The 12,099-nt window shown below is 37.1% G+C and overlaps 1 protein-coding gene across 2 annotated transcripts in view; it reads left to right on the top strand.

Annotated features, from left to right (window-relative positions):
- The window catches only part of CDC42SE2 (CDC42 small effector 2), an 86,663-nt gene extending 76,121 nt beyond the window's left edge, over positions 1–10,542 (top strand). For both annotated transcript variants that reach the window (XM_009287198.2, XM_009287199.1), the window contains 3 exons: positions 3,503–3,604; positions 8,033–8,150; positions 8,593–10,542. In XM_009287198.2, coding sequence (XP_009285473.1) covers positions 3,503–3,604; positions 8,033–8,131 — 201 coding nt within the window. In that variant the 3' untranslated portion in view covers positions 8,132–8,150; positions 8,593–10,542. The remainder of the gene's footprint in view (positions 1–3,502; positions 3,605–8,032; positions 8,151–8,592) is intronic.
- Positions 10,543–12,099: the final 1,557 nt, after the last annotated feature.

Below are 12,099 nucleotides of genomic sequence, written 5' to 3'. Positions count from 1 at the left end.
TATGGTATGTTACCAAGCAGAGTTTGGGGCATGGGTGGAGGCTAGCAGGAATTAATTTTTGCTGGGCTCTGTCAGCTCAGCCACATGACTTGCACTAGGAACAAGCATGGAAAGGCACAAGTGATACACAGAGGGAAATGAGCATAATTGTACAATTCATTTCTTCTCAAGTAAGAGATGAATGTACTGCTTCTCAGCTTCTTTCAAATTAAGTATAATAAATTTACTGAAGAATCAATCTGTGTATTCTTATTGTTTATAGAACAATAGTACTGCATGTATTCTTACAGGTACAGTGCCCCAGAAAATACAACTTCACAATAAAATCCTGGCAAAGCTAATGTTTATGGTGTCCTCTGTAAAAGGTCTGTAACCTTTCCAGGCGTGCTCCCCTACTCCTGTCTCACATTCCTCGAAAAGAGGTGACTTTTTACAGTGCTCCCCATGTCCCTTCACCCATGCTAATTGGTCATTTTGGTTCTGGCTGAGGCTGTGTCTAAGGAATTGGCACATCCTAGTAGGAGCAGCTATGTAGAGGAGCAGAACAGTTGGAGTTGGGGAACCATGATGTGCATTAGATGTCTTTTGTGGTCTGCTTCAGACTGGCTCATCTGGTCCGTTGGCCTCAATGTCCATTAGCAATGGGAGTGCATCAGCTAGTCTTACAGTTCAGCTTCACTCAAAAGAAGTGTAACTTGTACACTCCAAGATTACTCTGAAATTAAAATTGGAGCATGGTAAACGGGGACTGACAAAGTTGCTTCAAAAGTGTGCTCATGATCCAGGCTAAAACACTAATGTAAATGCAAACTGAGTGCTCCTGCAGCAAAAAAATAATGTTTGATTTTTTTTCTCTCAGAGTGAACGACTTTGTGGTCTTTAATATAGCAAAGCATTTAAATCGTGTTCCGTTGCTTCAAGGCGATCACATCACTGGGCACATGCCAGGGTATAACTGGCTGGTGGCCTCTGATAAGAAACTCACTTAACATAAGAAACAGGGTTTGATGGCAGTTCACTTTAACCAGTGGTTACTGGTTGACTAGCTGATGATTAGCGCAGCATCATTTACAGTAGTTCACAACATCCAGCACTCTAATTCTGTTACTGGCATACCAGTGATCTTAGCAACAAGTAAAGGAGGAAAATGAGTTGCCCAAAGAAAGAGTTTGGTTGTTTGCATAACAAATAAACAAACAAAAAATTCCAAAAGCTTTGAGATTGTCTACATTTTCTCTGCATCAAAACCCTGCATTTCAAAACTCTACTAAAACCGAGAAATCATGGCTGTATTTTTTACATATAAATGAAAATGAGTTGCCCAAAGAAAGAGTTTGGTTGTTTGCATAACAAATAAACAAACAAAAAATTCCAAAAGCTTTGAGATTGTCTACATTTTCTCTGCATCAAAACCCTGCATTTCAAAACTCTACTAAAACCGAGAAATCATGGCTGTATTTTTTAGACATATAAATGAATCTGACTCTGGCTGTTATTTTTTTAAAAGGGGGAGAGGGGCAACTACTGCAGACCTGAAACAATTTTAAGTGTTTTAATTGGAGGGGAATGTTTCATACATCTCTCTAGAGCTTCTTTCTGTGGCAGTCACAGTACATTACAATACTATATTGTGTCAATACAGCAACATGCATTTAAAGTAATCATCACACCTGGTGGAGATGCTCCTCATCCTGAACATGTCAGATGAGCAGTTCTCATCCAGTGGAAGCATAAACCTGGTGTGGGGTCTCTCCCCTCAAGTTAGTCACGTATGCTTTACTAGCTGATACCATGTGTAACTTAAGAAATTGTTTGCTGCATGTACAAGTGAGCTTGACTTCCAGATTGAAATATGACTGCATTGGTGGGACATGGTAATAGATTCTGTTGTGGCTATTTATGGCTCTATGAACTCTACTCACGTTTTCTGTAATTGAGACATCTCAGTTAATTTCCATAAACATTTTCTCTGTGAAAGCCCTCAAACTACATGAAGATGTTTTTATAGCTATGATGATTTCATTTGGTTGATCTTGTTAAATTTGTCGGGAATAGAGAATTTGCTAATAGTTTTGGCATAGGTAGGATCATTTTGTTTTGCTATCTCTATGGGAGTCTTTTATGTGTTTCTCCTCACCCCAGCTATTAATATGATGCAGTAAGGTACTGAAACCTGCTGAGACCTACTGAAATCTCATTTTAGTAATAGGGAAAAGGTACAGGAGAGGATTAAACATGTTTTGTACTTGCTGGCTAAACCCCATGATGTATTCTCATAGCTGTGGGCTCTGATTCATAAAGATTTAATCTGTAGCTGTGTTTCAATAGCAGCTAGCCCATTCGTGAGCCATGTACCTTTGTTTCTCGAGTCTGGGTGGTCTTGCAATCTCATTGAAGATTAGAAACGGAGAACCCTTTAAAAATGAGACTGAGGGGACTTTAAGATGATGGGAAGCTTTTAACTGAGCTCAAGTAGTTTCTTAGCTGTTACACTGTATTTTGTATGACACACCTTAAATTGAGATATTTATACTTTGTCTCATCGCTATTGGTTTTTTTCAAGTATAGGATACGGGAATACCGTGACTGCACACTGCATGGTTTGCTCTGTGTAAGCTTCCTGGCTCTGGCCTAAGAAATGAGGATAGGCTTTTCTTGTTTTATTCCTTTAGATGCAATGCTTAGCTGGAGGCAGGCAACCAAAGCAGCTTTAATTAGAGGAGGTCCTTACTGCCTCCAGTTTTTCATTTGCGTGTTATTACATTAATAAAAAATGAAGCTGTGACTGAGAAAGGGGAGGCAAAAGTTAAGCAATTCTTGCCTTCTGTCTCACAGCACAGGAGCTGGAGTCCCTAATCTGGCATCCTGCCTTACTATCACACTGCACCCCTTCAGCTCACACTCTACAACCACGCAGACTGGAAGTTATCTGAGTATACTGGGTTCAGTAAAGATGTGTCTGTGACTAACCCTGATCAAACTCAAGGCATTGTTCTGAACATCACCATGAAGTATGTTACAAACAGTGACATAAGTTCCCATGGCATGCAAATCAGAAATTCTGTAAGTTGCCGGTTTCATAGACTATACTAATGCTCTTTGATCCTTAATTCTTGTTTTCAGTTAAACCTTAAATTTGATCTGTCACATAATGATTTAAATATAAATACAGGCAGAAGTTACTGTGTGAAACCTTGCAAATATTGCTTAATAAACTGTGGAATGTAGTAAGGTTATTTACAAATATTTTGTTGGCCTAAATGTTAGGAGTGGTATCGGTGCTGGTCTAATGATCTGCTATAGATCCTCCAAGTAAAAAGAAGGGGCAGTATTACCAATATCCTGGTTAATCTGTGAATTTGGACTCTGCTTTTTGACTCTATGAAAATATATTACAGTGTATGAAATATCCTATGGACAGTTAACTTTTACATTTATGACACACATCGGTTTTGCCTTTTCAATGACTCTCAGTTAGATGGTTTCTTTACCTTCCTTTCAGAAAAGACGACGGCGGATTGACCGAAGCATGATTGGGGAGCCAACAAACTTTGTTCACACAGCTCATGTAGGATCAGGAGACCTATTCAGTGGAATGAATTCGGTAAGCGTGAGTAGATAAAGAATATTTCATCTTAGACAGAAAACAGGAACACGGTATATGTGTATTGTGGCTGAAGCAATGAGTCTTTCAACTGTAAGAAAGAATCTCTATAAAACTGAAGAACAACCTGCTAGCATCTTAATTCCAAGTCCTAAACACTTGCATTCAAGATTATGGAATATATTTTTTTAAATTCCTATATTTATTGACAATACATAGTTTGTTGTTTTTAAATTGTACAGGCTATGTGTAGAATACTTTTAAAAAATTCGTTCTGATGGCATGTATGAACTAAAACAGAGGTATATTAGAAAATATACTGGAGTATTTTAGAGAAAACTTTTTAAAGTGTCTTATAACTGACTAGATCTCTTACCTTAAATGCTTTAAGCTATTTTAAATATAGTTCATGTAAAACTCTAACTTACCTTGGTTTATGGTGCACACAAATATTTTTGGGTGTCCTTGTTGAGGTTTTTCTATACTCTTGCAGTGTGAATTATTTCCAGAGCAAGCAGCGATGTCACAGGCAAGGTTTTGTGGCTTCCTGTAGATGATAGGAGCAATAAATATTTTCATCTCTCTGAAAGTGAAAAACAGGCTTAAGATAGATACTGGAAATCAGCTTATGACGATAGATTTCTTTTGTACAGCTTCATATTTATGTGAATGTCAGTCAGTTTTTAAGGTCAATAATATGTAATTTAGAAAAGGGTTGTATGTAGATAATGATGAAAAATACTTCTTGACAAAGGAGAAGAAAGAGTTCTGTCAGAGGTATCAGAAGAGAGAGCAGAGCTGTAAATTAAGAGATGGTTTTAATGTGGGCAAGTGAGGTCATTTGCAGTTTCAACTGGTTTACAGCTTATTGAGATCAGACAAAAACTTTTGTAACTCAGTACATATTGGGGAAGGGCAAAGCTGGAAAATGTGACATGACAAACAATATACTACATTTTCCCAGAAACAACATAATGGATTGGAAGTGATTTGTACTGGAACATCTGTAAGCAAGTTAAATGGACAAACACAGCTTCAACTTGATAAAATACAGTTAAAGCTAATTACTTATTTAATGCAATAGATGACATTAATATTTAAAGCTATTATAAATTGAAATAATAAAGTGATAGTAAAGTGAGTAGTTTTCTTTTAAAGCATGGCTTTTTGCTTTTTAAATGTTTGTTGTCCCTCCTATGAGAACCTTCCTCATTCTCACAGCTGAGCTGCCTCATGTGAGGTTGTGGTGATTGCCTGAAGCTTCGCTCTTTCACCTCAGACTTTCCCCCTGCTTGCCCTCACCTTTGCCTTGCATAATATCCAATTCATCTCCATATAGTAGGTAATCATTATTGTCTTTCTACATAGACTTTTTCCTTTTGAATGCTCATAACTGGCTATCTCTTTCTCTCACTTTTTTCATTTGGATAATATGCTGTGTCAGTGGCCAGAGTGATTTTTCTGATCCCAGATGGAAAGGATCTGTATGCAAAAAATAATCCTTTCTTCCCCTCTCTCTCTTCAGAAGCACAAATCTCTACTTTTTCACACTGCTTATTTTCCTGCCTCTTCTGTGGTGACTAACTGTGGTAATATTGCATCCAGTCTCCTTGTTCATTATTCACAGTGTAAATTCCAAGATTACAGTGTTAACCTCCACATGTTTTTCTGTTGCTTAATTTCCTTTATAGTATGGACATTATACTCCCTCGTGAACCTCCTTGTGCCTTCTCTCCTGAATGCCTTAGGAGGACCTCCTGCAATTTCATCAGCTTTTCCCATATAAATTTGGTTCTTCATCCACTATCTGCTCTGTGTCTTTTTTCATCAGCATTGTTCTTCATTACATATCCGTATGATTCTGAGTACAGTAGTTTTCTGACTACTGAAATATTTTGCTTTTTTGTTTGCCTTCTCTGTAGAGCACCTTGCTCCTCTGTCAAAGGTACACTTAAACGGTAGGAGCCCTCTGTGCACTGTTTCTTTCTCATTCCCATCACTTTCTTTCTTATTTTACCTTCATATTCCATGGTGAAATCTCTCACTTTCTTCTTCTGCTTCATATTCCTCAGTTTAGTCTTTGATTTTATGTATTCCGTCCTTTTCTTTGTTTTCCCTTGTTTTTTTTCTCAAGGACCATCTGTGCTATTTCCTAATTCTGAAAGGGAGGGAAAGAAAAGGAAAGAAGGAAATTAATGAGATAGATAAGCAGCACAGCAGATTGTATGATCTTTAATTGGTGCAATTAAGGAGAGAAGAACCTTGCTGTTTTGTATCATCAAAGGAAGGCAGTGGCATTTTTGGGAAAGAAAAAAAATAATTGCATTTCATGGTGCTTGTTCTTGTAGCTCAGACTGCCTCAAAAGGAGGATGCTTCGGAAAGAATACCACCTTATAAGCCTACAATTGTTAGACCTGCTTTTTGCTCAGTGTTTTTAACATTGTATGTCTCCTATGTAAGTTTTCATATACAAAATAGCCACTGAACTGTTAATGCAGTCAAGTTTAATTTGCTGCATTCTCTTTACTTTAGGTTAACTGCCTCTGCATTTTAGACTGAGACTTCCTTACCCACTAACACAAACATCTATATGTGTGACTCAAGTACCAGAGAAATTATTCTAACCTTTAGAAGAAGTACTCATAAAAATTTACGCTTTAGCCTTAAAATTTGTGTTGATTTGCTGTTCTCCAAAATTTTAAAGTCATGTAGGCAAGTTGTCAGGCTGGAAGGTGACATGGCCTGGAGATGTTTTTCTAGCTCTTTCTCACCAGAGAAATGCCATCCTCAAGTTATTCTTGTGAATATATTTACATGTAGATTAATTATTTTCTGAGGAAAAAAAGATTAAATTCAAACTCCTTTTGTTCCAATGAGCAACAGAAGATGTTTGGTGAAGAAGATGACTAGCTTGGTGAAATGTGAAAGTTTACCACCCCATGACTGTGGTTGCACTTCTCCACACTTCCTTACTGAGTTCGTAGTCTCTGATGTCAGACCCACTAGAGTATTGGCTCTGAACACTTTTCCCTGAAGAAAAATATGAATATAACATTGCTTTGCTGCAGCTGTATCACTTATTTGAGCAAAGAGCCAAGGTAGAAAATGGTTTTACATTGCGCTGCTTAAATACATAAAAATCAGATCTTTCACACAGCACTGCAATATGCCATACTGTTGAAGACAAAGATCCTAAAACAGGCTCTTTTTATCACATTGGTTTGAGAAACAGTGTGTAAGAAAGAGTTGTGCTGATTAATTTTGTACGTGCATGTGTCTTGCTTTGCTGTGGAAAAGAATACACTTCTTTTGTCTTTGTAGACAGGGAAAATATCGTGCAAGCTACTTGGAAATATTTCTCCAGTGCTGTTTTAATACAGCTTTCTAGTGATGTTTTGAGGTCTCTGTGAAGGAGCACACATGTAATAATTGCAAGTGGTGCCCTGCAGGCATAGGCTTTGCTGCAAGTTCAATTTCAGAAGCTGTAGTCTCGAATAACTATGTTATTTTGTGCTCATTGTGTACTTGTTATGTATGCTCTGGGGTGCAGAGAGAAAAAGGCCAAACCTTTAAGGTTGGAGTTGTCTTCCTGCAGGGACTTGGAGATGATTATTTTGACTCATGCAACACAAGCAGGAAAGAACAATGGATTCCTTTGCTTTTTGTTGATAAAGGCAATGAAAGCCATAGAGGGATGTGCATGTCTTTGTGTGTGTGGGAGAATTCTTTATGTATTTATTTGCATCAGGCTAAAAATACCTTCAAATAAGCTATTTCCAGGGAAGTTGATAGATTTAGTATGATTTAAACAATAAATGCCCTGTCCTTTAAAGGAATATTAGCAATTAAGGAAAGCAGTGCTGTTACATAAATAGATAAATAAAAAACCTTTCACAAACCAAAAGGTCCTTTCTGGTTTAGAAAGTCCTTTTTTAATTATCTGAAGTTAGCCATACAGTGCAGATACTATGCAGATATTTTTTAAGTTGTCTATTATATTTTTAACATAATGGTGTCAACTTCTCTGGTTTATCATACTTGGCAAAGAACATTTTCCATATAACAAGATAAATTAAAGCTTGTCAGATGGAGTGGAGTTGGATACCAGTAAGAGATTTGATTAATTTTTTTTGAGTAATCAAGCAGGTCAGTGAAAGCCTTGAATCAGCCAGTTTTCTTTGGGAGAGAGGAAAAACTTCTGCCTCAGCACCAGTTCTTCCATCTCTCCTGCTGAGCTGCCTGCAGAAGTGAAAATTCCAGCAAGCCTATGCTGCACATGTCCTCATGGAAAAGTAATGTAGCTTTAATGGTAAAGGAGCACTTGAAAACCAAACCTAAACAAGAAATAAAATTGGAAGCAAGAAGACGCCATAGCTCACTAACTGCCTTTCTTGTTTTCTCTGCCCCCCTTTCCCTTCTGTCTCCAGGTCAGCTCAATTCAGAACCAAATGCAGTCCAAGGGGGGCTATGGAGGTGGCATGTCTGCAAATGTTCAGATGCAGCTTGTAGATACAAAGGCAGGATAACCTTGGGGAAACCTTTCCAGTAAGTATTGCACTCTGCTTTTTAGTCACTGTTAGAGTAGTAGGAAGAACAATCATACTACTTCATAATTATCTCCCTATAAATAGCTGTGTCTTTATGATGCCTAATTTTAAAACGCATTTCTGAGTAAAAAAATAATATCATGTAAGCGTGTTAATTTTTTTACACAATGAACAAGAGATTGTCCTGACTGCATCAGTCTGTCCATAAGCCTGTTTTATACCTAAGATGATATTGTAGGCAAATCTTTGCAAGTGAAGTTAGTTGTATAACAAATTTCAGAAGAATTTTGTGATATGATTAAGGTACCATTTTTGCAACAGTTCCATCCATTTAAGCATAATATGTATGGTGTTAAATCAATGAATGGCAATGTTACAGTAGGAAAATGGTCACTCAGAATGTTCAAAACTCAGTTTAATGTGTGTGTTCTGTCTTCCAGGTTTATGTGAGTTCCTGTATCTTCTTTCCTGTGTCCCTTCTTTTGCCTTGGTGACTGCTTTCTGTGCTCATGATGAGAGAAGTGATGGCTCATTGTTCACCCTTTGTGATTACTCCAGTGAGAAGTTGCTGTTCTGCTCTGATGATGCCATTTATCAGATTGGTCCGACCGTGCCTTTCAGTGGCATGCACACATTGGCCTCCACCAGTATCATGGACATAGAGCTGTTTAGGATTGTTTTTAGCTTTTTGTTTGTTTTAAGGCAAATTAAAGCACCAACTTTAGCTTCCCTCATCCCTCACAAATACTAATGCGCAACATTCTGTTGCTTTTTAGTCTTTAAATCTTTTCTTCACTCAAGTAATTTAGCAATGAGTGAGTTTCCATGAATGTCTTCAATCATCTGTTGGTCATACCATTTTTGAAAGGTCTGGGACCTGCAAGCACAAATGATTATTTCATACAAAATCAGCAGAATAGATGACCGCATGCTTTGTGAGGTTGCTTTGTATGGTGGCCTGCTTGGTGCTAGAAGAAAAAAAAAATTGCTTACTGCAAACTGGTGAAAAATTTTGCTGTGGCACCAAGTCATGCCTATTTCTGAAAAAGGACTTGTAACTTAGCTGCTTCAGAGTTATGTCTTTATTTTAGTTTTTATCCAACTGGTCTTGAAATAAAGAGAGAGCTTGCATTCATGAGGCATTTGTTGTAAATGTTCAGTATATTTATTTTGAAAGAGCTGGTCTTGAGACTGTAAACCAGTGTAGTACCGTATCTAAGTGTTGTGGAAGCGCTTTAGTCTATTTAAAAAAGAAAAGCATCATGTTTGGCTGCTTCTTTTTCTTTCTACGATTTTTCTTAATTTTAGGCTGTATGGTCATTTCCAGTAGCAGCATGTCAGACTGCCTGCAATATTAGCTGAAAAGTTTAGTAGACCTCTCTAAGTAGTTGGCAGTTTCTGTGTACTAAATATTTAGGGGCCATGGAAGTTGCTAAGAGCAACATACTAATCTGGCAGAACAGATGCCAATGAAAACAACATACAGGGTGACTTCTTACGAAGTCAGTAAAACGCCTTTTGCTCAGGTTCCAAAGCATGTTTCTTTCACATGTTGTGAAATTGTATTTTAATATTGCACTGTTTTCAGATTATTTCTGTAAATGGTCCCTTTTTTCCCTCTTTGGTGGTGGTTTGAGAGAAGTCAATGATTTGAGTCCTGGTTGAGTTAAATTTTTATGTGAAAAAAACCCCTACATCCAAACAAGTAAGGCATAACTGAGCCTAATCGGATCCATTTTTATACGTAAACACGCATGTGTTCATAAATACAGATTACTGTCATAAATGGTTCTTTATTCTTTTTCCATCCTTTCCCTGATTTCACATTGCAACAGCTGTCAGGTTGATTTAAACATGTATGAACCTACCTACTCTTCTCTCTCAGTTCGCAAACAACATGTAAAATACAGGGCTATGGAGCTCGTTTGCCTTCCCTAAGTTGTATTCCAGTGGTAGGTGTCAATTATCTGGTTGAATAGTTCGAATTAGGTTGGATAGTCTTCACTGATAAAGGTACTGATTTGTGACGACAGAAGATGATGATGTTCAGTTGTCTGGGTGCATAAACACATGGCAGTGCAGTGATATTTTTTTTTTTAGGGGTCAACATTTCCAATGCCACTTTATCAATGAGTCTTAAATATACTATGATTACAAAATTATTTGAACTTTGTCATTGGTAATAGCGGCTTAAATTTGCTTGCCAAACCTGTCTTGCACTTGTCAAAATGTTTTCAGCTCAATAGCCAGGAAAAAAAATTGACATATTTTTATAACAGACATACTTTTTTTGTACATTGTGTTCATTCTTGAATAAAGTCAGTTCAGTGTTGGCTTGTAGATAATAGAAGGAAAGTATTGACTTTGATTCAATAAATGTTTTCTTTCAGTTGATGGCCTACCCTTTTTCTTTTTCATAAGTTACATTTGCATTAGAAAAACACTTGTAGCCCACGGACAAATTTGTGCTGAAAATTCTCTGAAGAGTAACCAACCTTTGCAGGCTTGAGGGTTTTTTTTCATGCCACTTGACCCTTTTGTTGCCAAGTGGATTAAACCATAATTTTATTGGGAGTTTTGTTGCATTGATTTAGTGTGTATACCAGGGGCTTCTGCAAGGATCTTCAAGGGAAGGTTTCTTAAAAAATACATTGGAAACCTTCATATACAGGCTTTCTTTCTCTTTGACTGCAACTGGTATGTGTGTTACTTTCTTGATTTTGATGCAGATTATTGAGGTGATCAGTAGGAGACTTAATTGTACAACTAATGATCATAATATGCATATCTGCATTAAATATACCTGCAAGGCACAATATTGTCTACTCTGTATTTGGCTCAATTAATTTTTATATTTGACACTCTCAAAGTTAATTCCTTAGGCACTAATTTGCTACTTTAAACTTCATACTAAATTGTTTTAAAGACTGATAATGAATTCTTTAGCTCATGACAAGTTCTTGAAATTGCCAGTTAAGGAAAAAAGATAGTTCTAAAGGGAAAGAAAGATCAAGATAAAGCCGTGAGGTATCAATCAACTACAGGGTTCTTTTCTTTAATTGTTGAGGTTACAGAAGCTTAGTACTGTCTACAAATGTGTGTCTGGAAGAGCAGATGTTTTAGTATAACCATCTATAAAAATAAAGGGTTTTGACCTCTTAAAGAAGGAGCCAGCCTGTTTACACTTAGTCTTTAGTCTGTTTAGCTGCCTAAAGCAGTTGTATGAGTCACTTCATGCCTTTTGTGCCTTTTTTAAGTGAGGAGGTGCTGCATTAGCAACCAAATCTCTGAACATAGTGTTGGTCCCAAGTAGCACTGTACTCTGCCATGATTTGATATACCAAAAAAACCTCAGCCTTCAGATCCAGAAAATTGTTAGGAAATCTTGCCCTATCTACATAATGACACATTCTTACCAAGTACAATACATGTTTCATCACAACACAATTATTCTGATTTCAGTATTCCTTGTCTCTTTGGGTTTTTTGGGGGGAGGCGGGGGGGGGAGGAAGAGTCAATTAAATACAATATTGATTATCAAAGTCTAATTTTTAAAGCTATTCCTATTTTGTGTGTATGCATGTGAATAGGGCCTCTTCCTAGAGAATGGAAAGGGATTTTTGAGCTTCATAAGGATTCTATAGATCTTCAGCACTTTATTGTATTTCCTGATCTCCATCTTCTATGAAGATCTCTATGCATGCCACTCAAAAGATTTCATGAATTGACTGTACTTTGTCTCTTTACATGCCTAAAATAAAATAAAAAAGTACTATGTCCCCTTCTGAAACTACTAGGAAGCAGTATAGGGTTTACCAAAGAAAGTTTGATAGGTTTTTATATTTGTCAAAAAAGTTTAATGGAAGAGGCCTGGGTAGTACACATTCCCACAGATCAAAAGCTTTTGGTGAGGATTTCACGCCGATTGTGATCCTGGATTTTGCAGT

This window comes from Aptenodytes forsteri, unplaced genomic scaffold (genome assembly GCF_000699145.1).
Source record: "Aptenodytes forsteri isolate BGI_AS27 unplaced genomic scaffold, ASM69914v1 Scaffold169, whole genome shotgun sequence".
Taxonomy (NCBI): Eukaryota; Metazoa; Chordata; class Aves; order Sphenisciformes; family Spheniscidae; genus Aptenodytes; species Aptenodytes forsteri.
Note: the sequence above shows the minus strand (reverse complement) of the source record. Positions and strands in the feature narration are given on the sequence as shown.